The sequence below is a fragment of the Bactrocera latifrons genome, unplaced genomic scaffold (genome assembly GCF_001853355.1).
Source record: "Bactrocera latifrons isolate USDA-ARS-PBARC rearing strain unplaced genomic scaffold, ASM185335v1 scaffold_44, whole genome shotgun sequence".
NCBI lineage: Eukaryota > Metazoa > Arthropoda > Insecta > Diptera > Tephritidae > Bactrocera > Bactrocera latifrons.
In genome coordinates, this window is record NW_017537090.1 from 345,406 (window position 1) to 373,219 (window position 27,814).

Here is a 27,814-nt window from a genome sequence, read left to right on the forward strand (position 1 = left end):
TTTATTTTGTTAATTTTTTGTGCCCAAGGTGTATAATATTACTGTGTAATAAAAGTTAAAAATGATATTGAAACATGACCTGGTATAGCCGGTATAGAAGGTCTGGCATGGTTACCTCGTTAAGTTGTTTGGTTGTCTAAACAATAACAAATACTGAAATCCCACCGAAGCGTAATTGCAGTAGCCGTTATGAATAACTGAAACGTAAAACCTTTGAATATTCGCACCCCTTCAACCATTAAGTACAACACAAAGCAATTGTAAACAACCTAAGGGTGTACTTCTTGCTTGAATGATTCAGTCGCCTGCTTGAAGCGGAACTGGATACTAGGAACATCAAGAGGTCTCTCGATCAAACTTCGGGCGCAACAAACTTAAGACATCCGCTGACTGCCATAAACACCTTCACCGACTCCCTCACAAAGAATGACGTACTTAGAGTCAAACCACCAGCATTTGAGACGACGAGCTCGAGTTGTGGCGAGAATCGAGAGTTACCCTTGTGCAGCTTTGTTCTTTATACTGTAGCAGGTTAAATGCAAAAAGTCCCCGCATGACTCTAACCACCTCTTTGCATGCTGAACTAACCTTACACATCTGGCAACGCTCTCCCTATAGTCCGACTCCACCGAAAGAGTAAGTTTTTTGTTATTCCGTTGGATGACAACAATAACCTAAACATATAACTGGCATACCTAAATAGAAGCGTTGAACGGCGGAAAATTTACATGAAATTCTAACTTAAATTATACAATTAGTACAAAAGAAAAACAAGCAAAGCGTATAAATTTATTAATAATACTTTCATACATTTGTGCAAGCATTAAACATCGAATGCAATTACCAAAAAATTCAAAAATAAATTCTTAACTTTCTGTCCTAAACGAATCTTTCAAACCTCAGCTCTGTCGCTGCATTTATTTAGGTATGCGTTATATAAAATCTATGCGTATGATAAGTTTTTGACAGCAATTTGCCGATGCCGCTTTATTTAGGGACGACAAGACAGTAAAGCGTTGCATACGCAAATCTTTAATTTGTTAAGTCAATTAAAGCATTTATGAATTTTTAGTTCATTCTTTCGGTATATAACTAATCTATTACATTTTAAAGAACTGTATTAGCAACCCTATTAGGTTGATGAGAGAAAAGTCACTTCATTTCAAGAGAGAGCCGGCAGCTGTCATTTTCAACAAAAAAAATTAAGATAAGAACTACGAAACGCCTGCACAAAGGCAATTGGAAAAATTAATAAATAAAAAATGCTCGTGCTTAATTCTTTTATTCTGTGACGAGCAACAAGGTGTGAACATTTGTTTAACCGCCAGACGCGCGTAATTATTGTGCACAAATGAATTGAGCGTTCCTCAAAAAAAAAAAACTAAAGCCAAAAAAGTTCCACTGTTGCATATAAGAAAACTTCGTTTGCATTTATCAATTAAAAATCGTGCAATTTTTGCAAATTTAAATTGTATAAAATATAGTGCATAATTAACTTAATATATAACTAAAATGGATACATTAACTGTGATGAAAGTGTGTTGTATCGGTGCTGGATACGTTGGTGGCCCGACTTGTGCGGTTATGGCGCTTAAGTGTCCTGATATACAGGTCACGGTAGTGGATAGAAGTTCCGAAAGAATAGCGCAATGGAATTCTGAAAAATTGCCTATTTATGAGGTAAATCTTTTTATATCAAATCACAAAACACCTTTTTACAGTTTAGTAAACACACACAGAATTTATTTACCAACTATACTATATTGAAAAAGTGAACATAATTTTGTAAATTTGTTTAAAAAGATTAAAAACCTGTTGTGCGTGATTCAAAGCTGACTAAGTGCCCACAGTCAGCATCTCTTTGATTTCTGGTTGTTTGGCGTGTTTAGCGCTTATTTACAGTAAGGTCAATGTCACGGGAACATGTGTTTTACTTCTTGTAATTAAGATACTTTCATATATGTATATATGTATATGCTATGAACTATGTAAATTGATTAACGAGAAATTCGTTTACTCTAAAATTTAAACTGATTTAATTAACTATCCTGCTTATATAATAGTAATGACACATAATAATCACAATGCAATCTTTGCTTTTCTGCTTTCTTAACAACAAAATTGCTTTTAATGTTTTTTGCTAAAATAAAATTGTAATTTACAGCACTTAGCTGTTATCTTTTTTCAATTCAGTGGATTACGAATGTGTTCTTAACACGTGTAGTGTAATTACAGATAAATATGTAATTAGTCTTAAACTAATAATAAATATTAGTAAATTGAGTTTTCTGCTCTGATAAGGATACACGTAAGGTCCTATATATATGTTATTTCCTTAATATGTATGCGTGTAACTAAAATATTAACAGATATTTCGTGTTCAGGTGTTTTTGTTCCCAAGTATTTAGTAGGTTTTCTTTTGTCTATTCACTTCTAATGCTCTCACCTAGTTAACTTTTAAGTCTTCATGCATGTTAACTGTATAAAACGTGCTTTGATTTCATAACAAAAAAACAAGTATGGAAGGGTTAAGTTGGGATGTAACCGAACATTTTATACTTTTGCTTCTTTCAAGGATCCCAGCCGGCTATATATTTTCAGGTGTTGGCAATATTGGGAAAATGTAGCGAAAGGGTTCGACGAAACCGTGAATAGGTTGCTATCAAAGCGATAATTGTACTAAGTTATTCTCAATCGATTTGTACCTAATTCGATTAATGACGTTTTGTCTAATAAGCTTCATTGCAATATATTTATTTTCACTAATGTTAGAGACAATGATTACAACTCGTCTCGTCATCCTCTCCATTTATACATATTGTATTTAAGTGATACATGCAACCGTTAGGCGAACAAAACTATTATACTTTGTAGCAACATGTTGCAAGAGTATAAAAAATATTCAACTTGGGGATTCTAAAACCAGTACCATAGTAGAGCCTCGGCAAAAAATTTTACAGAAAGAGGAAGCGAAATGAAATAAATAAGTTTGCAAAAATGGGATAAATCTGTGAAATTTATTGTGATCAATATTGAGTTATGCGAGAATGAGGCACAGAAAGGAAACAAAATATGTTATTATGTAGGCATGTACATACATATACAAATGTATAAACAATTCAAGTTCTTCAAGCACATGTGAGCACTGAGTCAATGAACTAAAAAAAAGTGCATTGTTTTGTACATTGTACACACTTTCAAATATACATACACATGTAGTTTAAACAAAAATATAAGATTTTAAGTACTATGCGACTAATAATAATACCCAACGATTACCCTCCTCCCGCCCAGCCGACGCGAGGGGCGCAATCCGCGATCGAGCGGAATTAGCCGAGTCATAAAAGGCAAGGTAGTTTTAAGCGTTGCGATCTTAAGCTGCTCAGCTACAGAAGCAAAAATTTCAAAAGCCAAAACTAAGAATTAGATTAAAGTTTATAATTTTTAAATGTTACTTGTTAAGAGTAGATAAAATAATTTCTTTAATGGTAAAGAGTGAATCTGTTATATCAAATGTGCTGGAATGAGAATTGAAATCGTGACATATACGGCGGAATGGTTCGTTTAACCCGAAATTTGTTCTCGAAAATTTTATTGGTAGAGCGAGCGGGAATGTTAAAATTAATATCAGACAAGAGAGATGGGCTACAGACTGACCCATTGATGAGTTTTACAAGAAATATTATACCAAGCATTTCCCTACGACTAGGTAGTGCGAGTGTAGGGATTTATAAGCTTTAAACGGTTAGTGTAGGGGGAAGATTTAAACTGGAATCCCAATGCAAATGATTTAAGGCAAAAAGTAAAAATTGTTTTTGAACGGACTCTATTTTCTCAGAAAGAACTAGATAACAATGGTTCCATACCACGGAAGCATACTCTAATATAGGCCTCACCAAAGATGTAAAAAGCTGTCTCTTATACACATCTGTCCATAGTTACTCCCAAGTCAACAAAACTGCATACTTGCTCAAACCTAAAGTTTTGTATTACGTATGAAGTAGGGTCTACAGATCTACGTGAAAAGCACATCGTTTTACATTTTATAAGGTTCAATGGCATGTAATTTCTAACACACCAAGAAACTAGGTTGTTTAAGTCTGACTATATCGTCTTTAATAAATAGAAATCCCCTAACCTGAATTGAAGTTTTTGTTATTTAATTTACAACAAATTTATACATACATATGTTTGTACATATATATACGTATATATATTTTATGTCATAGCTAAAAGCATTACAGTTCAGGGTCTTTGAAGTATGATGTACATATGCTTTAATGTTCATTCTCCTCCTCTGTACAATACAAAAAAGTATAAAGATATAGTAATTGTGAGATGTCTAGTGATTAACCCATTAGAATATAACAGAACACGAAGAATTTTCTTCAAGAGTACACATTTATAATAGTATTATAAAATATAACTGTCATTTATTTATTTAATAATTTTAAGTACAAATTTAATAATTTTATAAACACGTACTTTGTAAAAAAATATATACATACATACTTGCGTATATAGAAAAGCTATACTTATTAAAGTAAGCACATTATTAGCTTTAAAGTAGCAATTAAAGAAATAAATTATGTAATTTTTCATACAAATGAATCAAATAAAGTTAAGTGCCGTAAAATACAAATTTATGTTTATAATTAAAACCCAAGCATAACCAAGCACGGCCTTGAAACACGTCATACTTAATAGTTGATCATCAATATTTCATTGAAGTCATCAATGTCAGGTATACTCGTACATACATACATACATATTATATGTATATTAATTTTTAAACTTCTTGTGTATAAAATTTTTTAAACAAATAAGTATATACATATGTATGTATGTATTGATGTGTAAGAGTGTGCCAAAAGTGTAGTTGACTCGAGTGCTGCATTGGCTTCACAGCATAACATTTTTTTTTTTTTAATTAAAGCTGCTTATGCAACACAGACAAAATAAAATATTATTTCATATTAAAAGAAATCTGTTTACAGAATGACGTTTTTAATACGTTAAAAATCAACTATAAAAGCTGTATATTTTTTGTTTTCATTATAAAAATCTTTTAATATGTATGTATTTCATTAGAGTGTTTTGCTTATTCAAATATTTTTAATATTTTATAACCAAATATATGTAAGTACGTAATACAGAATTGTGGTAGCCCACATAACAAATATTAGTTTATATTAGATGGATAACGATAAACAATATAATAATAATATCTAATAACAATAATATTATATTAATGCTGACGTATATGGCTAGAACATATTTTTTATAAATTCTTGCGTGTACTTTTAATTTCTAAATTTCACTTTTATTGACACAGCAGTTTTGTTAAGTCCACGATTCGGCATTTTTTTTTTTTTTTTTCATTATAAATTTCTTCGTAGCTCATTTGAGTTCATTTAATTCATATAAATGCCTCTGACACAAATCAAACTATACTTATAAAACTTATTGAGTCTATGGCTCATAACATAGATCACTAACTATTATCTATTATAATTCAATCACAATCTGGTCCAACGATGAAAGTTGAATTCTTACGCTACATATATGATGTTTATGTGAAGTTTTGTCTCGTTTACAACGTAACTGTTTATTAATTGTTTTCTTTTATTGTTTTACGGCAATTGATAATGACCAACATTAGAGCAATTAAAAACTATACAAATGCACATACACATGTACATATGTGCTGCAATCTAGCGGCGGCTGCATCAGAAGCACCAAGTCTAAATAAATAAATAAAACATACTGAAATTAATCACAAAAAGAATGAGAGTAACAGTAATTCTTTTAATAATTATTTCTTGAAAATGCTTTAAGATTACAGTCCTTGGCTGTGTATCCAGCTCATTCCTGTTGATCATTAAAAGTTTTGAGGTTAGTTGTATACTGACAGTTTCTCGAGACTTGCGTATAGGTCAGCAGTTTAGTTAGCTTTAAAACGATCACACCTTTTTTATTCTCTTTCAAGTGTTTATTGTCAATGGTTAATGAATTATTTTGATGGCGTATAAGGAAAGCTAAATATATATACATATTTTAGCGATCTTTCACCAAGTTCAATAACCGAAATCTCTATTCCGCTTAGTCTAATTCGACATAAATTTATTGCAATCGTATATAGTTCACAGTATTATAGTATTAATGTATAAATATCAGTGTTAATAATTTGGCTCTTGTATACTAAAAATGTTTATAATGAAATATATACGTACACTTATATGGTTAAAATAGCGGTTTATATAATTGATAAGTATAATTTATTCGACTGTAGTAAATTATTTTTAGCTACAAATATATTTACCCAAGAAAAATACACACATATACATATATATGTATGCTTGATAAAGTATACCAAAATAATTATCCATTGTACGTCTATTCGGGTATTTCCAATAGCGATATGATTCCTTTTGAAAAAAAGACACACTAGTTGTTAAGAAAATTCCAATGTGTTTTATTTAAAGTGAAGTACAATTGAGTTCTGAATAACATTATTCAAGTGGCCTCCACAACTTCTTTTACATGAACGAATTCGATGAACCCAATTTTCGACTACTTATGAACATATGGATATTAAGAAAAAACGTCTTTCAATTTCTCCTTTTATATTTTTATTTTAAAACACTTAAAACAGCTTTGAAGCCGTAAAACCCGGTTAGCATACCCACGTTTTTATTAAACTTTCCTTACACTTCTTATGAGCCTCTGCTGGGATGACCTTCAGTGCATTTAGCGAATGGTTGTTTCGGTTCCGGCTCATTTTTGGAGCACCCATTCGCTAGATTTTTCGACAGTTTGACCTTAGTGTCCTGATCCTTAGTGACCATCAGATCGCAAACTCTACTCGACGTCGTATTTGCAAAAGTTTAATGTCTTTTGGTACGTCTGCAACATTTTCAACGATTCCGCACCCATGATTCTATTGGAACACACAAAATTTCAGGAAAAGTCGTTAAATTTTTTTTTTTCATTGGAAAATGGCCACACAAACTTTTTGAGTCGTAAACAAACAGCTCCTTAACAAACGCTAATTCACATATGGAAACCAGACTTCACACGAACATAAAAGGGTTTACCAAAATAATTTTAAATCTGAATTTTTTATCGATTAGGTTAGCGGTTTCGCAGTTTAAATGAAAGTTCGGGTCAAATATATACATATGTATATGTAACCAAAACAATCATGATTCATTTCCGCTCTAGGCTTATCACTCCCTTCAAAATCGATTATAGTTTTCAAAATATTCAAGAAAAAAATTTGCTTATTTTACGTTTTATATAATCTCTCTAAACTGTTATCCCGCAAACATGTAAATATATACATATGTCTAAAAAAGTTGCATGGCATTATTAGAATATCTTCAAAATGAGTGCCATATCAAATTTAACTAAATTTCCAACAGTGTTGTGTACGGATGCCTTATCGCAGAGCAGTTTCTCTAATTACGCACACATTTCCGCTTTGGCCTGCATTCTATCTTTTGCGCGCGCAGACACTCTCTTTTCTATACATATTCTAGCTAACACAAACCTTTGTTATCAAGTATTTCCATTGCTTTATCTGGCCATTATTTTGATTTTATACATACATACATTTCTATACAAGTACTCTGTTTACTTAAGCGCTTTTGCTTTTGCAGGAAAAAGTACTCAGTTAAATCTTTTACGAAGCGTTTCACTTGAAATAATTTCACATGGTCACTTCCTAAACGTATCTCGAAACACACTTTCATGCATACAAACACGCTCCGGTACTTGCATGTGAACATTTAAGCGTTCTTAGTCAGCACGAACCGAAAATGTAGCTTACATGATGTATTTTATCTTCAGCTGAAATTGCTTACTGCACACACAAACATATGTATGTAAGTATGTGTGTATGTACTAGAAATAGTTAGACGGAAAAGCTTATAAAGTAGTTAAATTGCCTACAAAGGCATATGGATGTATGCAGAATATTATTTAGTAACGACTTCGTGCGGGTATTCGCATTCATAATAGCAGCTACAACTAAATATGCAATTTTATTTTGCACAAAGAATATGCACATACATACAAACATATATACATACCATACATATTGATATATGTACATATGTACAATTTCTTACGCAAAGTCAATAATAAAAATGTTTGTACAGACAATATTCTAAATGAGCAGCGAAAAACCGCCACTCGGCGCCGTTGCTTGATAACACCCTGTATGTGCGCAAAGTCATGGGAAGACGCGTGTGGCGTTATTCCCACTTATGAATTTGTTTGACTTTTACACGCTTGAATTCATTTAAATTTCGCACACGTTTCCGTTATTGTTAATTGAAACTCTTCATTGGTTTGTTTGGCTGTGTGTTCGCCAATTCAGATTTGTTGGCCATTTATTAACAATTTAAACGCGTAGACCCTTGACTTTTGAATTTTTTTATGCTTATAGGAAGGTACTCATGTATATCCATATAGTTATGTATGTATGCATATGTAGTAATCGAGTTGAACTATTTGTCCCAAAAAAGTGTTTAATTGCGGTTTGTCAGTTAGTTTTGTATCGATACACACGAAATATTTGCATACATTTACATACATACATATATACATATGTATGTCTGTATGGATACACAATATTTATATTTTATGTAATAAATATCAGTTTTATTACCTTTTAATGTAATATTAATGGGCAATTAAACTATTTTTGGCAAAAAAAAAATTCACTCTTCTATTTAACAAAAAAAAAATCATTAATTACTAAATTAAATTTTTTTTAATCTTTAGCCTGGCTTAGATGATGTCGTCAAAAAATGCCGCAATGTCAATCTGTTCTTCTCCACCGATATCGAAACTGCCATCAAAGAAGCCGATCTTATATTCATATCGGTAAATACACCAACAAAAAACTTCGGCAACGGCAAGGGTATGTATACATGTGTTCTGGCTAATACTAAGAATATGTTTGTTTAAAGTTCTCAAACATTATCAATAATCAAATTTATTAAAATTTGAAGGTCGTGCTGCCGATTTGAAGTATGTTGAGAGTGCGGCGCGCATGATCGCTGAAATCGCGCAGTCGAATAAGATCGTGGTGGAGAAAAGTACGGTGCCAGTGCGCGCTGCCGAGAGTATAATGCATATACTGCATGCCAATCAAAGGCCTGGCATTCGTTATGATATACTCTCGAATCCTGAATTTCTTGCCGAAGGCACAGCCATCGAAGATCTGGTGCATGCCGATCGTGTGCTTATTGGTGGTGAGGAAACGCTCGAGGGACACAAAGCGGTTGAAAAGTTATCCTGGATTTATGAACACTGGATACCAAAAAAGAATATACTCACAACGAACACTTGGAGCTCAGAATTATCGAAATTAGCGGCAAATGCATTCCTCGCGCAACGGATATCGAGCATTAACTCATTGTCGGCTGTGTGCGAGGCTACGGGCGCGGATGTTTCTGAAGTGGCGCGCGCTGTGGGGTTGGATTCACGCATTGGCGCGAAGTTCTTGCAAGCATCGGTGGGTTTTGGTGGTAGCTGCTTCCAGAAAGATATTTTGAATTTGGTATACATATGCGAGGGTCTCAATTTGCCGGAAGTCGCGGCGTATTGGCAACAAGTGATTGACATGAATGAGTATCAGAAGTCGCGGTTTTCGCAAAAGGTGATATTTAGTAGCTAAATGGTTCTTGCAAATGACATTTTACGTAAATTCTTTTAATTTGATTACAGATCATTGAGAGTCTATTCAATACTGTCTCAGATAAACGCATTTCTATCTTCGGTTTCGCTTTCAAGAAAAACACTGGTGACACACGTGAAACGCCAGCCATAACGGTGTGCAAAACACTGCTGGAAGAGGGCGCCAAGCTGGACATTTACGATCCAAAGGTGGAGCCCGAGCAAATAATCGACGATCTAACACATCCGTGTGTAACGGAATCGCCGGAAAATGTCAAAAAGGCCGTGCAAATACATAGTGATCCATATAGCGCTGTTCGTGGCACACATGCGATTGTGCTTTGCACCGAGTGGGATGAATTTGTGGTAAGCTTTACACAACCATTACAATTTGACTATTTTAAATATCGTGGTGACTTAACGGGTTTTTTTTTTACCACCCACAGACATTAGACTATAAACGAATTTACCAGTCAATGATGAAACCAGCATATATATTTGATGGACGTAAAATCCTCGATCATGAGAACTTGCAGCAGATCGGTTTCCACGTGCAAACAATTGGGAAACGCTATCAACGAAACGGTTTAATGCCCTCCTGGGGCACTGTGCCACAATTGTAGAATTAAGCCAAATGTGCACAAAAACGTCGCAAGTGAAGTAAATTTGTCAGTTGATAAAGAAACGCCAAGTTGCTGAAAAACAAAACGAAAAAATGTTTCCGAACACTTTAAAGTGTAGCCTATATACAGTATTTATTATTTTGCTGTAACATTTATCATTGTAAATATTTACTAAATACGTGTGTACATGTATACGTCTAAAAATGTATTTTATATAATAACACAAACACGTTGTATTAAGCATATTTAAAGTTTAAATGCGTCGCCGTTTAAAACCGCCATGCATACTGCAACCATTCTATTCATGCCGCCATGCGTGGCGAAATTAGTTATATCATTTCCTGCCAACGGTACTTATATAAGTGAATGCAATTTTGTATTGTGTTCAATTTACATAAACGTATTTCTAAATACATAAAAATCATGCACTGGCACGTATTTTTGCTCGTTCTAATTCATTTTGCAATAAAAAAATATATATTGATATACGCATGAAATTCCAATTATATACGTGTGCAGTAACTAAGTACATTTTAATAATAAAAGTATAAACAATAAATTATATTACTTTGGCAACTGTATTTTGTAAGCGACTTTTAAAATGGTATCCTCTTTAGTATTTGACGGTACCACAGGTAGGAAGTAATTGCTGATAAGCTGAACCACGTTAGTAAGTACGACAAATGCTCGTTACGTAAGGTGACACGTGTTTGTCCACCTATGGGACCGTTGGGTATAGATGACTCATAGGTGGCATCTAACATAATCGGAGATGCGCCAGTTAATGCACACATTTTTGGCAAATCCCTGGAAAAATATATATATGATGAACACAATTTTTGAGGAATGCAGTGCTCACCTGTAGAGAAAAATGCCGCCTTTATGATCTGGAGAGAATTGTGGGCGACTCTCGCCCATTCGTACCACACCAGTTAACTCCACCTCAGTGTCTATTTGACCCGAAATACGCGTTTCCGGTTTGACATGTTTTCTCGACACCCATCCCCGATTGATCAAAATTATTTCACTATAAAGGCACAAACCGACACAAAATATTCCACATATCATAAAAATGCAACATTTCTTACTCTCGGTCAGCTAATTTAAACGGTGTTATCACAAGATAGCCATTACCCGTATCACGTTGTGAGAATAAACCTCCAGTCGTTTCTCCGCCATCGGGACGTATAAATGAACGAGGGCCCATAAGCATTTCCTTGTCGTGCATAAATTTCCCGCGTACCGAAACCAAGCGATATTCCATGGCCGACAATTCAGAAAAGCTGAGATACATATGTATATGTGTTAAAAATCGAAATATTTTTTTTATAATGCGGATGTAGTTAAATATTACTCAGCCGGTAGAGGTACTGGTGGCATTTGCGTTTGCAGCTCTAAGTCTTTTATTAGTTGCTCCTTCCAAGCTTTACGTTTCACCTGCCAACAACCTAAACCAAATGTGGACACAGGCGCGAGCTGATTACATGAAATTTTTAGAGATTTTTCAAGAATTTTGAAAATGTATAACTTACTAACAAAAACCAGCCAAGAGGTGTTATTTTTTTGTTACTCTCAAAGCGCACAGTAGTGGATCCGTTTCCCCGAGAATATTGCCATCTTTGGTGTCCTGTTGAAAACAACCTTAATGTATGTGGTTTCTCTCCAATTTTTGCTACTAATTTAATTGGAGCAGATCCCCAATTAATTGTGGTTTTAACTACTCTTAACATTTTTACTATTTTCGTTGCACAACATACAGTAAATAATATTTTTTTATTGTAGTTGCATTTGCCGGTAACACAAGCAGCTGATTATATTTTGCAGTTACCAATTGATTAAAAATAAACAAATTGTTATTACAAATTATAAATTGTCTATCAAATAATTGCAATAACAACGGTTAGGTATTATTTAATCATTTTTGAATATAGATTTACATTTTTAAAAACACTTTAAAGCTTTAAATCATAAAGATTCATATAGAAAAATCGCCTTCGCTATTTTTATGAAGTTATGGTCATATGTACATATAGCTTTATATTAATACTTATTTTCATACAAAGCATTAATATTGTTATTTTTATTGATAAATGTGTGCCAAACATATGCGATATAAAATGTTTGCATTACTACAAAGTATTGTATTATATAAAAATGGGAAGAGATGTAATCGCATAATTTCGTTGGGAAAGTATGGGCACTATGTTAAGTTTTATTCTGTTCCCACCAATAGTAATTCATGCACAGCTGTTTCATTCATTATCCAAATTTCACTTAAAAATTTGCAAGATCGAGCCGGTATTTACACGCGCTCGTTCTAAACAGTTTTATATATATTAAAACAACTGAAATTTTTATTCTAAAGTGTGAAAATGCGTTTGGTTGTTCTCTATGGTAGTCAAACGGGTACAGCCCAAAATGTGGCAGAGCAAATTTGGCGCGAATCAAAAACGTGGGGATTTAGTGGCCCAGTGTTATCAATGGATGAGTATCCAATAGAGAAAATGATTGAGGAAAAATTAGCAATTTTTGTCGTAGCCACCACAGGCAATGGCGATGAACCAGATAATATGCGAAAAACGTGGAAATTTTTATTGCGACGAAGCTTACCGGGGGATTCACTACAAAACTTACAATTCGCTTGTTTAGGACTAGGCGATTCTAGTTATGCTAAATTTAATTTTGCAGCTAAAAAATTAAACAAACGTCTAATGCAGCTAGGTGGCAATTTGATCCAACCTTTAGGTCTATGTGATGATCAACATGATCATGGACTTGGTGCGACAGCTTTACCATGGATTGCAGAGCTGTGGAATAACTTGAAAATGACTCTACCGTTTAATGCTTTGAAGAAAAACGGTGACGCAAAAAGCATTTTTAAGTGGCGTTTGATTTGCCTTGCCCAAGAAACGCCTTTGATGCCGGAGGATAAGCTGAAATGGTCACTAAATAGTGAAGCTATAAGTTTAAAATTAAGTGATAATCAGCGAACCACTGACGTAAGTCATTTTCAAGATGTACGATTTCTTAGTTTTGAATTTCCTTCTGATGTTAAATGGAATGCCGGGGATGTTTTAGACTTACGACCTACTAATTCCGATGAGCAAGTTCAAAAGTTTTTCGAATTAGTCAGAGAACATAATTTGGACTTTAACGAAAAAACGGTGGTAAAACTGGAAACTGTGTATGATGATATGCCAGTACCATTGGCTTACGCAAATCCAGTGAATGTGGGTATGTTAGCAAAGTATATTTGGGATTTGAGTGCTCGCCCCAATCAACGCGCTTTTGAGCTGTTGTCTTTGAATTGTGAGGATGAATTGGAGAAGGAAAAATTAGAAGAATTCGCCACAATTGATGGTTTGGATGATCTTATAAATTACGTGAACCGCCCAAAACGTACAATCCTAGAAGTTTTGCAAGACTTCCGACACAGTACGTCAAAATTGAAACTATCAATTTTGTTTGAAATGTTCACTATCATACAACCACGTAGTTTTTCAATTGCTTCTATGCCGTCCACACATTCACTTGATCTCCTCGTAGCAGTGGTTGAGTATAAAACCAAAATGTCAACTCCACGACTTGGACTTTGTTCAAATTGGTTAAAATCATTACCAATTGGAAGTAGTGTATTTGGTACGATAAAAAACGGTACAATGACATTGCCTATCGACCTGGCAACACCAATCATTATGGTAGGCCCAGGAACAGGAATTGCACCTTTTCGAAGTGTAATACAATATAGAAATGAGCAACAAAACAGTGGCGCCAAAGTCGGCGATTTGATTATTTTCTTCGGGTGCCGAAATAAAACGAAGGACTTTCACTTTGTTGATGATTTATCTAAATGGCAAAAAGAGAAATGCTGTGAAGTGTTTGTAGCATTTTCACGTGACCAAGAACACAAAGTGTACGTTCAACATTTGATAACAAAAGAAAATGCACGAATTAGTGAATTAATTTTGAAGAGAATGGCTGTGATATTAGTTGCTGGTTCCTCGAATAGTATGCCCAAAGCGGTTCGTGAGGCGTTTATTGAAGTGTTGAATGGAGATGAGGAATATTTGAATCAGATGATTAAAAGTCGGAGATATCAAGAGGAGACATGGTCGTAAAATAACGCAATAAAAATGGTTAGTAAAATTTATAACTAATAAACAGAATATATAAATTATGGACAAGTACATATGTAACTATAATACTGTACCAGCATTTACCGCATAATATTTTATATTAGTAATAAATTCTGAAAAACACAGCACGTAATTATTATCTTTAGAAATTATTTATATTTATTAAACATTTGTTTCAGAAGGCACTTTACAAATATTCATCAAATAATTTTTCTGATGTTGTACGACAGAAAGGACAATAACCTTTTTGTAATACCTGTAACTCAAAGTCCTCCGAATAAAATACCTGAACAGAAATAATCCATTACAAACAAAGAGTAAAATGTCGATAGAGTTTATGATACTAACCAATAAACATTCCGGACAAAATGTTACTTGTAGGTCTGGTAATATATTACGATAGTATATATTTTTCAGATTTTTTTCACGACGTTTAACTATTAAAATGTGACTTGGGTCGATCCCGCGCAATGCATTGCGATCCAGACTTAATGGTAAAGCGCTAGCAACATCCTTTTATAAAATGTTTATATAAGTGGTAGTACATGTGAAAAACACATAAATCTATACGATCTTACTTCGCTAAAAGGATCACCTTCCTCAGCAGGTTTTGGTGGAGCAAGTAGCAGCCGTTCAGCCTCGGCATCATTTATATCAACCTCTGGATGAAATTGCACTAATGGTAAAATTTCTAAAAAAAAAAGTGAATCGATGACATTTGCAATGGATTGTATTAAATACAATATGGACATACCAAAAGAAATAAAAGAAAAAATGTAGTCCTGCTTGCAGGTCGGACAGTTATTGCCGTTTAGGTGTTGACTGTAATTTGAGCATTTATAACAGAGTGGCAACAGTTCCTCCGGATCATTGAAACCGCTTTTGCAGGCCTTACTATTCAGATAGTTTATCTGCAAGTAAAGTATTTGAAAACAAATTGATTATTAACGGTAAAACTGCGTTAAATAAATAAAAATCATACATCAATTTGCTCTTGTACGCCGGCCGGTGGTTTAAGCGATTGCAAACGCTTGTTTACAACTAAGCACAATTTGTTAGCCTGCAGTAATTTGGCCTGTTTTGCCAACGTAAATAGTACAGCACTGGTGGGAGATAATGTTTAGAATAGCAACATGAATAACCAAGAATATATGTAAGTTCATTTACTATTTGTATTGTAAATAACAAATCTGATAATTTTGAGAGAAAATATTATGTCTTACAACAAGCTAACTCCCTTCGGTGTGCCTTTGTACTCCACCTCGTTCAATATAAAACGACTCACGTTGAATAAACTAACTGGCGAATATGTTGTAAACGGTTCCTTCATGTAATTAAATATTATGCTGTATGCATAGTAAACTTTAGCAATGCGCAAATGATTTTGATACTCTTTAAAGTGGTGGTCGGTAGGCGTTTGTTCGCTGATAAAAACAATATAATATTTCATTAACAAAATATCATGTCCGAAAAGCTGTCATATTTACTCCTTCTTATAATAGATGTCTAGATATTGCTTGGATAACAGCCAATAAAAGTAGCTGGCATCTAGAAAACGTTCCTCCTCAATAGCCGATGTGCTTAACTGCTTTAGCAAACGATTAGCATCCTTCAAACGACCCGCCTTCAAGTAAGCTACGTAATGTTATGCAAAAATTATGTTGAAAACTGCTAAATAGTTAATAAAAAGGTATAAGGTTAACCTTCATGAGCTTCAATAAATTTGTCTGATTCTGCAAGCCATTGAGCATGTTGGTAGTTCACAGTTGGCAACATTTCAGGTATATTCTCAGCCAGCCTGAAAGCCTCAGTCCAATCACGTGCTTCAACATGCAATTGTATTACTTGTGCCTCATCGCCCAACTTCTTAAAAATTTCCGCAGCCAACGGTAATGCCTTTAACTGCTTTAAATTGAATGCAACCGACTCCAAAGAAGTTCTCTCGCTCAAACTTAGACGACGACCGATATCGTATAAACTGTAAATACAATTGGATCAGCGATGTCAATTCGTTCTCAATGAGCCTACCCACATATCTGCCCAACCCTGCTCTGCAACAATATCAATAGCTCTTTGATGTTCTCCAGCCGATAATAAGAGTTCGGCAGCAGCGCGTGGCTCCTTCACAGAGTAGGCCCACTCAGCACGTTTTTTCACCAACTCACGTTTGGCTTCATCCGAGCCGTCCTTAATGAATTCTTGAGCCAAATCGAACATACGCAAATCTGTATACATTTCTAGGGCACGCATAGGCTGATTACATTTTTGAAAAAGACGAGCGGCTTCCTTATATTTTCCCGCATATGCACTGCTTTCACCCTGCAGCACCTCTTTTGGTACTTCGCCGCGTTTCTGCTTTTCGCATAACTCATCAATAAACTGTAACCAAGGAAGGTTACGCACTTTTACATATGCATCGCGCGCTATATTCAGATGCAACGCTTCTAAAGCTGATTGCGCGAGACCCTCCCAATCGGTTGGGGTCACACCTAGACAGGCAACCTGATAGGCCTCACTGCAACACACATTTTTAATTAAAAAGACAAATTTAATTTAGTCCATACTTGATATTACTCAAAAAGACCCGCTTCCACGAATTGCCACATTGTTGCACCCAGAGCTAGTGGTATGTTATGCATAACGTTGCCACGTAAACAAAAAGCTGTAGCGCCACAAAGACCCACAACTACACCTAACATATTCTGTGGTCCCCGTGGTGGTAGGCTGCCAACTCGAATGCTCAGGCCACCAATAGTGTGCGTGTAGCAAAGCATCGAATCTAGGTGTGTATTCCAAGTTACTGAGTTTACACCAGTATCCTTAAAATTAATTCCAAATTATCCATGTTTATTATCACGAATAAAAGTTATAGAAACCTGGTAGAGTAGAGTATCGCTCACAATATCCCGAACGACCAAACGACCAGTGTCATCCACAACAGCAATTTTAGTTCGATTCGCATTTATATCTAAGCAACGCACGGCTGACACAACACTTGTGATCATAAGTGGCAGCGAGTTGTCCAAGAATATACGAAATACCTACAAATTTTGGGTGTAGTGTTTAGTTTATTAATAATAAATATATTGAAGCTAACCTGCCCACTCTTGAGACCCACAAGTAGTCCTTCTCGACCTGCTGGTCCGCCAGACACCTTTACAAATACATTGATAAATATATATTTTTAAGAAAATGATTTAAAAAATCAATCTTCAGCACCTTTATATAGCGAATGAAAGAATCCATTATCCAATCCCGTTGCAGTATGCCGTTGAAGTCTAAGCATTGGAGACGCTTTTCTTGACATAGGACTATGTGACGTGCACACACCACTAATAGACTACAATCGAATTTCTTCTGTATTTTTTCCTTGACTTTATAATGCATCGGTTGTTCCTCGCCGGAGCTCAATTCGTATAAGACTACTCGCTCGGGCAATTGCACCGCTAAACGATTCCTGTAGATAGCTATTTTCTGCACTAAATCACGACACTTGATGCGCACTTTTTGTCCTGATATCAGATGCTGTATAATAACATCACACATGTTTTCACGAAATGCATAACGCTCGCGGTATAAAGCGTGTACTGTGCTAGAAACGATGTTGAAGCATGCGACTGTGCCATTTTGACATCCAATTGTATAGGACTGTCCATTCGGGTGAATAGCAACTGACCAAATCCACGATTTAAAACCTTCGCCAAGTATGCCCAAACGTATACCTTCCTTAGTAAATAAATGCAGTGAGTCCGAACAGCCACTCACTATGCAATATTCTCCATTAGGAAAGTATGTTAAGCAAAGCGGATCGAAACCAAGCGCACGTTCCTTTCCAATCATTTGACCGCTGAGTGTATGAAACGACAGTGTTTGACCCCAATCAGCCACACCAATGACATCAGTACTTGTCATAGGACAACATTGTAAACTAAAGACATTGCTACTAGAACCACCTGGACGATCAAAGCGACCTTTTTCCTCACCGACCTGTATATGAATAAGAAATTTTTATATTTACATAAATGGTAAGTACAGATATATGATATTAATAAATTATATATATACTTTGCTTCGTATGGAAATACTGCCGTTAGCTAATCCAAGTATCAAATATTGTCCATCATTCGTCCACGAACAGGAATTGACGCGAGTTGAGATCTTATACTTTTGGACCGCTTTCTGATCCGCAGACCAAAAAGCGAAGTCACTGTGAGAACAAGACGCCAATTGGTGTGAGACCGGATTAAAAGCCATGCATTGTACTGAATCATTATGCCTATAAAAAAATAGCATTATTTACATTAGCTAAACGCAGTGGTTGCACTGGCCAGAACAGATGTATAATATAAGAGCTTACGAATATTTTAGCAAGCCTTCCAGTTGGGGTGTCCACACAATTACTGTTTTGTCTACAGCACCACTAGCAAACTTTTTACCATCGCGAGCGTAAGCAACACAATTAACCACATCTTTGTGCGCTTTAAGCGTATTCAATAAGGTTCCATCGGGGTCATAAATAAGCACTCGTTCACCGGCTGCAACCACTAGTTGCTTGCCTTCCGGATGATAACAGAGAGAGTGTACGCTATTTAAAAAGTCCCGATTGAAGAAATTATTTCATCTTTTGTTAACTTTGCTGGCATTTATTTATATTTATATGTTTGTAGTTCTCTACTAACCTGACTTGGTCATCTTTTATGTGGGGAAATTCAATCTTTTGCACCCATTTCAGCACACCACGCATTATTTTAGCTTTTTCCAACTTCGGCACATGAGGAGTGGCTTCAAACAAGTTTCTTTTTGTATTAAGAACGATTTTATAATTTTTCCAGTTAGGAGAGAGTTTTATTTTTGTTTACAAAATTTAGTTAATAAGTTGCTTAGCAACCAAGGTGCTGGTACCTGTATATACATAAATAAATATGTATATACATATGTATTTAAATTCGTGAATATATACAGATCATTAACTTAGTGTTGCGAGTTGTACGTAGGTTTGTACATACATACATATATGGTTATTCGTTAGTTTGTTAAAAATTATTTTGTGAAGAAGTCAAAAGGAAGGTCTACAAGTTGATAACGTCGGCACAACACATATACATAGTATAAGGACAATTACTTCTCTAATGTCTATAAGCTCAAAATGCACTACACACAAATTTCACATTTTATATCCAAACAAGAAAAAATCGTTGTGTGCAACCGAAGCTACAATACTTGTCGCAAATAAAAAAGGTTCCATACAAGAACTTGACTTTGATCCGGTCAGTTGGTACGCCAGCTGTATGCTATAAGATTCTGATATGTATCAATTTATTCAGACATTGCACCGTTGCTGGGGAAAATATTACATTCTAAATTTCGTAAAGATATTTAGCGAATAAAAATGGATGCAGCTACTATTATTATGGATGTTCTTTTCTCAGTACATTGAACACAAAATCTCTCGATTCTACGTAAAGAACAATACGACATATGTATGCACATGCATTATATGCACATCTTTACATAGCTGAGAAGTATTCATAACCACACGTAATTGAAAGGTAACGGATACCCGTTGACTAATATTGACATCACTAAAAAATAAACGCAGATCTCGGTATACATTTATATATACATATGTATATATATACTGAGTTACACATACGTGGAAATAATAGCAATATGTACTATGTGTATGGCTGTAAAAAGAAATTGGCGGAAAGAAGCTCCCAGCCGGCAAATTTTATTAACTATACTTTTACATATTCATATAAATACATATGTATATTAACATACATATATTATGAAGCTTGAACCAAAACAGCTTCAATGCCTGTATAATAAGCGACTTTAATTGCATAATATATATTTTCGTTTATAAAATAGAGATTTTCATTTTTTCATAAGTATATCACATTATTCAATTTATGTCCCTTTGTATGTCAGTTTGTTTGCGCTGCTACCCGCCTTTTTTCCTTCTAAAAAAGTACAGCATGCGTGTACTTTCATCCATACATATGTAAACACATGCATATATGTTTCATGTTTCGTGAACAGAAGTTTAAGTTTTCTTGGCATCCCTCGATGTTCTGCCAACGTCAATGTCAGCACTCTGCTACTACGATTTTGCGGCTCTGCCGTTTAGTATTGAGAAAGCAGCGGTACAGCGAGGAACGTGTTCTGTGCGTGGGACAAGGCATACGATACGTTTATTTTTGCGTCGCTTTTATTCTGTTGCAGCGCAACGCGGCGTTGCTTCGTTTGAGTTCTCGAGGGTGACTATCCTAATTTTAAATTACTGAGTGCATACATTAACATATAAAAAAGGAATATTTCTTGAAAATAATATGAAACTTAGGTGAAAAAGATGGATTTAGCCAAAAGGTTTATATACAAAGGAGAATATAGGGAACGTAATAGACGGTATAAATAATGCCTGAAATCACGCTTGGCATTTTACAATAAATTTAACGAAAACAGAAGTCGGCCATTTTAGTTTTATGCTTGACGAATTTTTAATTTTCGTTGAGTTATTTGTGAATTTGTATTTGTTTCTTTCTTGCGCATGTATTTACTGGGTAAAATTCGATTCGGTGGTGTAAGAAAATCGAACGAACGCGAAGACCATTCGTTAAATTGAACATTGTCGTACGGAACTTCTAGGCGTTTGGAATATTTTTCTGTTTGCAACGGCAATTTTTGTACAGTGTTGCTTTTTTGTGGCTCCAGTGGTGTGTTCATGAAGCAGTAGCAGTTAAATATTAAAATCATAAAGTTATATTCATAGGTAATTCATATATTGTATTTAAAGTTAATTGGGTATAGAGGATTTAAATAGAAAAGAAATTTTGAGGGCTTAATGTGAATACACAGAGGCGGCAATTTAGCTACCTCTACTCGTGCTTCGATTTCTCGTTCGTTAAGTTGATTTTCATTTTGTGGCTTGCTGAAATGTCGTACAGTAGTGGATAGTGTGAAATTGATTGCGTTTGCGGCACAGTGTAATTTTTGTGACAAGAAATAATTTGTGTAAGAAATTTGTGAAACGTAATTTTCACCAGCAATAAAATGTAAAACTTGCAATTTATGTTATAAATGGTTTTATGCCCATACAATTTTGGGTATTATTGAAATTTTAAATAAATTCTCCCGCCAGATTAAATTAAGGGTGCTGAATGTAGGAATAACTTATAAAATGATTTTATTACCTTCACTAGTAATTGTGTTTGTTTTATGGTCGTGTGGCGGCATTTTGCAGTTTGGCTAAAATGTTTAATATATAGGAAGTCAACTATACCCGGGAATTTAATCAACTTTCAAAGGATGTCATAACAGTGTGATCTCAGATGCAGACTTCGGGTATTAATTTAAAGCGACTTCGAAATTAAAATAGCCATACAAATAAGTAGTTCTAATTAACTAACAACTTTGAAATTTGGTTTCGTACTATAAAATTGTGGCTTAATTATCCTTCCTATTGAAAAGAGAATGCACTTTGGTATTTTTAAAGTATACATGTATGCAGTTGATAAAATAATTGATAAAAAAAAAAATAGCCGCCGGATGCCTAACCACGATATATTCTTTCTCAATTAACAATATATTTATCTCACTCTTTAAATTATATGATGGCCTGAAGCACAATTCGGGTTTTATCTCAAAGCATGTGTCACTTGTTCGTTAAATTTTAACGAAGAAAACATTGAAATTAATTTAAGGGTAATCCAACGAAAGTCGTCTAGTGAATGGGTAATGCTTGAGAAAAAATAATATTTTTTTTTTTCTAGAAATAGCGTGCTTAAAATGGCATTATATTAGTATTATTACAAACAATTTAAATTTACAATCCTACTGATATTTATTCTAATATAACTAATGTTTTTTTTAGGCAATACGGTGACAGTAAAACTATCAATTTGTATAAATTGTGAAATCCTGCTTTGGCGTCGTTTTAACGCGTCGCGGTAGCTTTTATTTTTGTGCCCTTCATCAAAAAATGAATAATCAGATGAATAACGCGGTTCGCAAAATTCATAATTTGCACTCAAGCGGTGCGGTGACAGTTACCGGCCTCAACCAGCCTCGCATATTAAAACAAAAAGTAGGTTCTGGTATTGTGACGTCCAGTAATACACATAATCTGCAACAGAGCCATGTAAATAGCACAAACCGTTGCTACGTCTGCGATGATGCACTTAGTGCCAGTCAACAACAGAATTTGCTCACCGAAACGCAGACATCACATACAGCGACAAAATTTCCAAATAAAATTGGGCAACTTGTGGGTGATGCTTTTATGGTTATAGTAAGCGTAGATGATGTGGTTTGCGCGCGTTGTACGAACCTGCTTAACTATTTGGATAGGTTGGAGAATGATGTGGAGCGTGTTCGAACCAACTTAATGAATCTACTTCATAAGAAGTATGGGTTGAATGATGACAGTGGTGGTGGTGGAACATCACCACCAATTAAAATGCAAAAATTAAATAGTGGTGGAATTACACGTACAGTCGAAGATACCAGCAACGATTTGGGGCGGGTACGTAAAGTATTGCATACAGCGACAGGAGATTCAAATGTGGGAAAACAGTCGCCACCAGGTAATCATATTTTTATTTAGCAAACTCAGTTGAAACCATATTGCATATAATCTTCTATAAAAGTACTCTCATATAATATTTGTACACATATTTAAGAACTAATCTACTTCATCGAAAACATTGTTATTCTATAAGTTTAAATCGAATAATACTAAACCATTATTACTTACTCTATTTTTCGAAATTGATTAATAGTCGTTAGCGCAGTTCAGCAAATGAAAATATCAACACAAGGTTCAACTCAAAACACTTCAGTTGGAGGCACGCAAACATTTCAACGCAAGACAACTAGAATTTATAAGTGTCTTTCATGCGATTATAAGACATCTGACATGCGTCTGTTTAATACCCATTATGAAACATGCAAATCGCAAAATTTCCAGTGTAAAAATTGTAAGAAAATTTTTCCGAACTTTGGTACTATGAAACAGCACATGGTGCGGGAACACAATACCACTATGGATAATACATGCGCTGTATGTCATATAAACTTTGTAAATGAGCCGGCCTTGCGAAAGCACATGGAAGCAAATCACAGCACAAACGTAGTAGTAACAAGTACTACGACAATTCCTGCAACACAGCTGGGGTCAGGCGAGAACGCTGGCGCTACAACGCCATTATACACATGTAATCATTGTCAATTCAAGTCCACAGATAAGGCGCTCTTTGATGAGCATTTTAGAAAGCATTTGTCCGGTGCAAAACCAAAACCATTCAAATGTCGGTTATGCGCTCAACGATTTGAGACACGAGATGCGGCCACTCAACACGCTCGACAACATCAGCCGAATTACTTCAAATGTGGCACCTGCTCAATGTCCTTCCCCAAACGTGAATTGCTGGTTAAACATTTCGAAGTACATCAGCAGCCCCAGCAACAGCAGACTACTAATACAGCAGTGGTGCAACATCAACAAATAGTTACACAGTCGGCGCCCGTAGTGAAACAGATAACAACAACTAAACAACAACAACCCACGTCTCAAAATCTATTAACAACACAAAAATTGTTGCAAGAAACTATCGACGAGGCATTAAGTGACAATACAGTAAATACTGTTGTAAGTAGTGGCAATACCGATGTATCAGCAGCCAACAACATACGCTTCTTCTCCTGTCACATTTGTTCACTGACATTTATACAAGAAAACTATTATAATCAACACATGGAGGCGCATAGTCAAGACAAGGAAGGTATTAGTAGTGGTAGTACGAGTGGTACTACTATAACTACGTCTGCATCAGCTACCTCGAGTGGCAATAATATGCTCCACCCGAGTGCTGCAGCATTGCTCAATGACGACAACAAAGGTGACAATGGTGAGGGCGGTGATATGTCGTCTCATCAAGGTGTTGGTAGCGGTGTAGAAGCTGACATTGAGAGCATTTTTGAAAAAATGCATTCCGAAAAAAATGATAACGGTGGTGATTCAGTATCCGTTACAACGGGTAATACTGTGGCTGGAACAAACACTGCGTCTACGGGTGGACAAAACAGTAATGACAATTTGGTTATTACATCACAGCAAGGCTCTGGGGGTATCACATTTAATATTACTATTCCTCAGCCAGATAGTGGAGCTGCACAAGAGGCAAGTGAGGTAATTATTCTTAAACTGTTTGAAAAATATATAAATATTTACGGAAATCTTATGCTATATGTCTCACTTACATACAATACTGACTTTCCATCTTCTAGAGTACTAAATCTATACCCACAAGCAGTGCTCCAGTTTCAGTTAGCATAGATATGCCTGTTTTAGATCAACCTGACGATGGTATGACTTCCACGAATGCTGAAAAAGCAGGAGGAAGTGGCAATAAAGAAGAACAGGAGAGTGGTGGTAGTCTCGGGGTGGAACGAAAGATTTCTGGTCCAGTTAGTATGCCAAGTTTAGATGATGATAATGATACGCAAGAGCATGCACAACCCCAAGTGACGCAGGATGATATGCCCGCGTTAGTGACAAAGAAAGGTGTTGAAACAGCAGATGAACGTACTCGAGCTGATCTAGAAAAATCGAAAGAAACTGAACAAACAGCTAAAGATGAGACAGGCACACCTGCTTCTGAGGAGGCAAACGCAAGCGCTGTGGGGGCTGCAGATGCTAACGGAGAGGTCCACTCCGAACATGGCACTGCGGCTGGAGATGGAGAAGCAGATCATAATCAACAACAAGTTGCAATGGAATTAGATGAGTCAATGCAAGCACAAGTAGAAGGCGGGCAAATAAAATTCATACTTAATGAAAATGGACAGCTGCTGCAATTAGATAATCACATCATAACCGATGCTGATGGTAATCAAATATTAGTACAGGATCCCGAACAAATACAACAACTTCTACAAAGTGCCGGCCTCTTGCAATCTGGTGATGGTATCGATGGTGAAACATTACAAATGATGACCGATGGTAATGGTCAAATGGTTTTGGTGCAGGGTGAAAACAATGAAACACAATTGATTGATGCCTCGCTATTAAATGCCGATGGTCAATTGGTAATACAGCAAGGTCATGACGGTGAATTGGGTGAAGGGGCGCATGTAATTGGTGAAGATGGTACCCGCATACCTGTATCAGTATCATACACTGCCGATGGTCAACCAATTGTGAGAGTGCAACAGCAAATGTTGGAGTCTGGTGGCGGTGAGGAGGATCAACAGCATGTTGTGCTTGATAAAGATGCGGCGATGGCCGCAACTCAACAGGAGGGAACGCCGCAGGTAGCGGCTGATAATACAGCGGCAGCAATATCTGGAACATCTGTAACGACAAGTGGCGTTGGTGCCTCAAGTAGTGGCAATACAGCTGATAATGAGGATAATGTAGAGGTAGCTGGTGGCAGCGGTGAAGGAGCCAGTGGTAGTGGGGGTGGCGAATTTTTCCCCTTGGAGGATCTGATGCAGCAGTCAGCGGAGAGTAAACCCGCGGAATAGGAATGGCTTTAGGGAAGCATTAATTGTACAATTATTGCAGACGATTGGAATTTCTAGGGTGAGTAAATATTCGCTATATTTAATCTAATCTTTTAATGGAGTGTATGTGTGTAGGAGTGAAATGAATTTGCACTTTTTGTGTTGAAGTGTTGTGTTTTTACCATGATGAGTAGATATTTTCTATTGTAATCTTGTGTTCATATAAAAGTGCACTAATCACTAAAACGTATGCATATATAATTAGCAATATCAAGAATGCAAGTTGAAAGCCCGATATTGATTTGCAGATTTTAAACCAAACAACACACACCTGCATGCTATGGTGAGTTTGTCGGAACTAAAAGTGCCGCATTTCAAGAGCTGGTGAATAACTCAACAGATGGAATTTGGCGAATATGGCAAGTTAAAAACTGAAAATAAATAGATTTTTATATTTTAAAAGAAAACAGTTTTGAAGTTAGCACATAGATAACTATTAATTAACTGTAGTTATGATTAAGTTGTAAAATAATGTGAAAATAACATAAAATAATATTAAAACAGACGCATAGAAATTTTAAATCTTGATTCGTATAAGGTAATTATGGGATGAGTATCAACAAATATATATAAATTAAATCAAATATTTGGGGGAGGAATGTGTACTCATTTTGAAAATGACATCCAATTAAACTCAGAATAATATAAATAAGTATGAATTAACTGGAACGCATAATGTATTACCATAATTCATAATAATAGAGGAAAACTTTGTCTTTGGGTCTCATCACGATTAGCACAGTCTGCTGTTGACAGACATATTAGATAATTTTATAGTTTATATCCACGCACCCCCACGTTCTAAACTTTACTAAATTGAGTCTGGTTAAAATTTTACTTTTTCATGATGGTATTTTAAAAGTTCGCCGATTATTTGATGGCAAATAAAGCATAAAATTCCAGCCGCGAAGTAGAGATAAATATGAGTCACATTTAATTCGTTTATAAGGTTTAACGTAAAATAATTAATATGAAAACGTTATAAATAGTAGAAATAAATTGAAAAATAAAAAAAAATATTATAAATTATTAAGCTAAGACAATGTAAGGATTAAGAAGTAAAATTAATTAAAATTGCATATAAAATTCTTGAGAATTAAATAAACTTAATTGTTAAAAAGTGTAATATGATTTGCTGGTTTTTACTTCCTATCACCCGAGGTTGAACCGCGGATGCCAACACATAGAACTTTTGGAGTTAGACATATCAAGCAACCAATTATTTAAAAGTTTTAAATCTTCTACTGATTATAATGACCAAATATCAGTCCGTTCCCAGGACAGTCGGGTCTACGAAACCCGGAACGGACCCGGATTTTTATCCGGCCAAGGACTGTCAACTCGGCAGAATTCTGCCGTTACAACAACAACAACAACAACCAAATATCAGTAAAGTTTAAATAATTCATAAAACTACATCTATGAAGTAAGCCATCGACAATAAAACAGGTTACTTCGTTCCTCTGGGTAAGGATTTATTATATTCATTCAAAGTCAAATACATTTCATATTTGTAACAGATCTCGTATTCCGACGAATATTTATTTGATCTGTGTTTGGCAAATTTTGTATAAGGTCCCGTTTTGGAATATTTTGTACAAGCTTCTTTGAGGTTCCAAACAATCTAAACAAATATCTGTTGTTTTTGTTGGAATGTATATTTTTGCTTGTAAGTTGGCATCCTTAAAAAATTTTCCCCCGCGAAGGCAGGCACCTTGTCGTGGTGCGGGGGCTTAGTCGAATCATTAATCAGACCTTATTAGCGGATGGCAGTGTACACATTTGAGTACCAGTGCTTGG

General features: G+C 35.3%; 5 protein-coding genes across 11 annotated transcripts; 3 read left to right on the forward strand and 2 right to left on the reverse strand.

Moving 5' to 3' along the window:
- Positions 1 to 1,206: 1,206 nt before the first annotated feature.
- Positions 1,207 to 10,872, forward strand: LOC108972956 (UDP-glucose 6-dehydrogenase). The gene is made up of 5 exons (XM_018939920.1): positions 1,207 to 1,680; positions 8,791 to 8,929; positions 9,021 to 9,670; positions 9,739 to 10,053; positions 10,134 to 10,872. The coding sequence occupies exons 1-5, from the start codon at positions 1,513 to 1,515 to the stop codon at positions 10,308 to 10,310; spliced, it is 1,449 nt and encodes a 482-aa protein (XP_018795465.1). The 5' UTR covers positions 1,207 to 1,512; the 3' UTR covers positions 10,311 to 10,872.
- LOC108972957 (SURF1-like protein) lies at positions 10,870 to 12,095 on the reverse strand. 2 transcript variants are annotated; one of them, XM_018939921.1, is made up of 5 exons: positions 11,843 to 12,095; positions 11,665 to 11,786; positions 11,399 to 11,593; positions 11,170 to 11,337; positions 10,870 to 11,117 (listed from the first exon to the last, which is right to left on the reverse strand). In XM_018939921.1, exons 1-5 carry the CDS (start codon positions 12,038 to 12,040, stop codon positions 10,907 to 10,909), a joined length of 894 nt encoding a protein of 297 aa, XP_018795466.1. In that variant the 5' UTR covers positions 12,041 to 12,095; the 3' UTR covers positions 10,870 to 10,906. The 2 variants fall into 2 exon arrangements, with proteins under 2 accessions (XP_018795466.1, XP_018795467.1); XM_018939922.1 differs by having other exon boundaries at positions 11,665 to 11,758; positions 11,843 to 11,934.
- A 512-nt stretch (positions 12,096 to 12,607) lies between these two features.
- LOC108972952 (NADPH-dependent diflavin oxidoreductase 1) lies at positions 12,608 to 14,527 on the forward strand. The gene has a single exon (XM_018939913.1). It carries the CDS (start codon positions 12,683 to 12,685, stop codon positions 14,426 to 14,428), a length of 1,746 nt encoding a protein of 581 aa, XP_018795458.1. The 5' UTR covers positions 12,608 to 12,682; the 3' UTR covers positions 14,429 to 14,527.
- A 49-nt stretch (positions 14,528 to 14,576) lies between these two features.
- On the reverse strand, positions 14,577 to 19,346 carry LOC108972953 (intraflagellar transport protein 122 homolog). The gene is made up of 16 exons (XM_018939915.1): positions 19,126 to 19,346; positions 18,804 to 19,031; positions 18,512 to 18,722; positions 17,666 to 18,433; positions 17,544 to 17,600; positions 17,323 to 17,487; positions 17,021 to 17,265; positions 16,479 to 16,961; positions 16,150 to 16,424; positions 15,934 to 16,081; positions 15,670 to 15,870; positions 15,429 to 15,549; positions 15,201 to 15,357; positions 15,025 to 15,137; positions 14,795 to 14,959; positions 14,577 to 14,732 (listed from the first exon to the last, which is right to left on the reverse strand). The coding sequence occupies exons 1-16, from the start codon at positions 19,188 to 19,190 to the stop codon at positions 14,634 to 14,636; spliced, it is 3,501 nt and encodes a 1,166-aa protein (XP_018795460.1). The 5' UTR covers positions 19,191 to 19,346; the 3' UTR covers positions 14,577 to 14,633.
- Positions 19,347 to 20,572: 1,226 nt separating this feature from the next.
- On the forward strand, positions 20,573 to 26,651 carry LOC108972942. Of its 6 annotated transcripts, none has more exons than XM_018939887.1 (5): positions 20,573 to 20,709; positions 22,323 to 23,034; positions 23,230 to 24,638; positions 24,737 to 26,033; positions 26,263 to 26,651. In XM_018939887.1, the coding sequence occupies exons 2-4, from the start codon at positions 22,431 to 22,433 to the stop codon at positions 25,973 to 25,975; spliced, it is 3,252 nt and encodes a 1,083-aa protein (XP_018795432.1). In that variant the 5' UTR covers positions 20,573 to 20,709; positions 22,323 to 22,430; the 3' UTR covers positions 25,976 to 26,033; positions 26,263 to 26,651. The 6 variants fall into 6 exon arrangements, with proteins under 6 accessions (XP_018795432.1, XP_018795438.1, XP_018795433.1 ...); XM_018939893.1 differs by having other exon boundaries at positions 23,230 to 24,629; XM_018939888.1 differs by lacking the exon at positions 20,573 to 20,709 and adding an exon at positions 20,825 to 21,221.
- The last annotated feature ends 1,163 nt before the right edge of the window (positions 26,652 to 27,814 follow it).

What these genes read in the sequence shown, in the direction of transcription:
- LOC108972956 (XM_018939920.1), top strand. Translation starts at nt 1,513, where the DNA reads ATGGATACATTAACTGTGATGAAAGTGTGTTGTATCGGTGCTGGATAC. An exon ending in AGTCGCGGTTTTCGCAAAAG is followed by an intron (nt 9,671 to 9,738) that starts GTGATATTTAGT and finishes ATTTGATTACAG; the next exon opens with ATCATTGAGAGTCTATTCAA. An exon ending in CCGAGTGGGATGAATTTGTG is followed by an intron (nt 10,054 to 10,133) that starts GTAAGCTTTACA and finishes TACCACCCACAG; the next exon opens with ACATTAGACTATAAACGAAT.
- LOC108972957 (XM_018939921.1), bottom strand. Translation starts at nt 12,040, where the DNA reads ATGTTAAGAGTAGTTAAAACCACAATTAATTGGGGATCTGCTCCAATT. An exon ending in CTCTTGGCTGGTTTTTGTTA is followed by an intron (nt 11,787 to 11,842) that starts GTAAGTTATACA and finishes TCATGTAATCAG; the next exon opens with CTCGCGCCTGTGTCCACATT. An exon ending in TTTAAATTAGCTGACCGAGA is followed by an intron (nt 11,338 to 11,398) that starts GTAAGAAATGTT and finishes GTGCCTTTATAG; the next exon opens with TGAAATAATTTTGATCAATC.
- LOC108972952 (XM_018939913.1), top strand. Translation starts at nt 12,683, where the DNA reads ATGCGTTTGGTTGTTCTCTATGGTAGTCAAACGGGTACAGCCCAAAAT.
- LOC108972953 (XM_018939915.1), bottom strand. Translation starts at nt 19,190, where the DNA reads ATGCGTGGTGTGCTGAAATGGGTGCAAAAGATTGAATTTCCCCACATA. An exon ending in GAGCAGGGTTGGGCAGATAT is followed by an intron (nt 16,425 to 16,478) that starts GTGGGTAGGCTC and finishes TTGTATTTACAG; the next exon opens with TTTATACGATATCGGTCGTC. An exon ending in AAGGTGATCCTTTTAGCGAA is followed by an intron (nt 14,960 to 15,024) that starts GTAAGATCGTAT and finishes ATTTTATAAAAG; the next exon opens with GATGTTGCTAGCGCTTTACC.
- LOC108972942 (XM_018939887.1), top strand. Translation starts at nt 22,431, where the DNA reads ATGAATAATCAGATGAATAACGCGGTTCGCAAAATTCATAATTTGCAC. An exon ending in GGGAAAACAGTCGCCACCAG is followed by an intron (nt 23,035 to 23,229) that starts GTAATCATATTT and finishes ATTGATTAATAG; the next exon opens with TCGTTAGCGCAGTTCAGCAA. An exon ending in CTGCACAAGAGGCAAGTGAG is followed by an intron (nt 24,639 to 24,736) that starts GTAATTATTCTT and finishes TCCATCTTCTAG; the next exon opens with AGTACTAAATCTATACCCAC.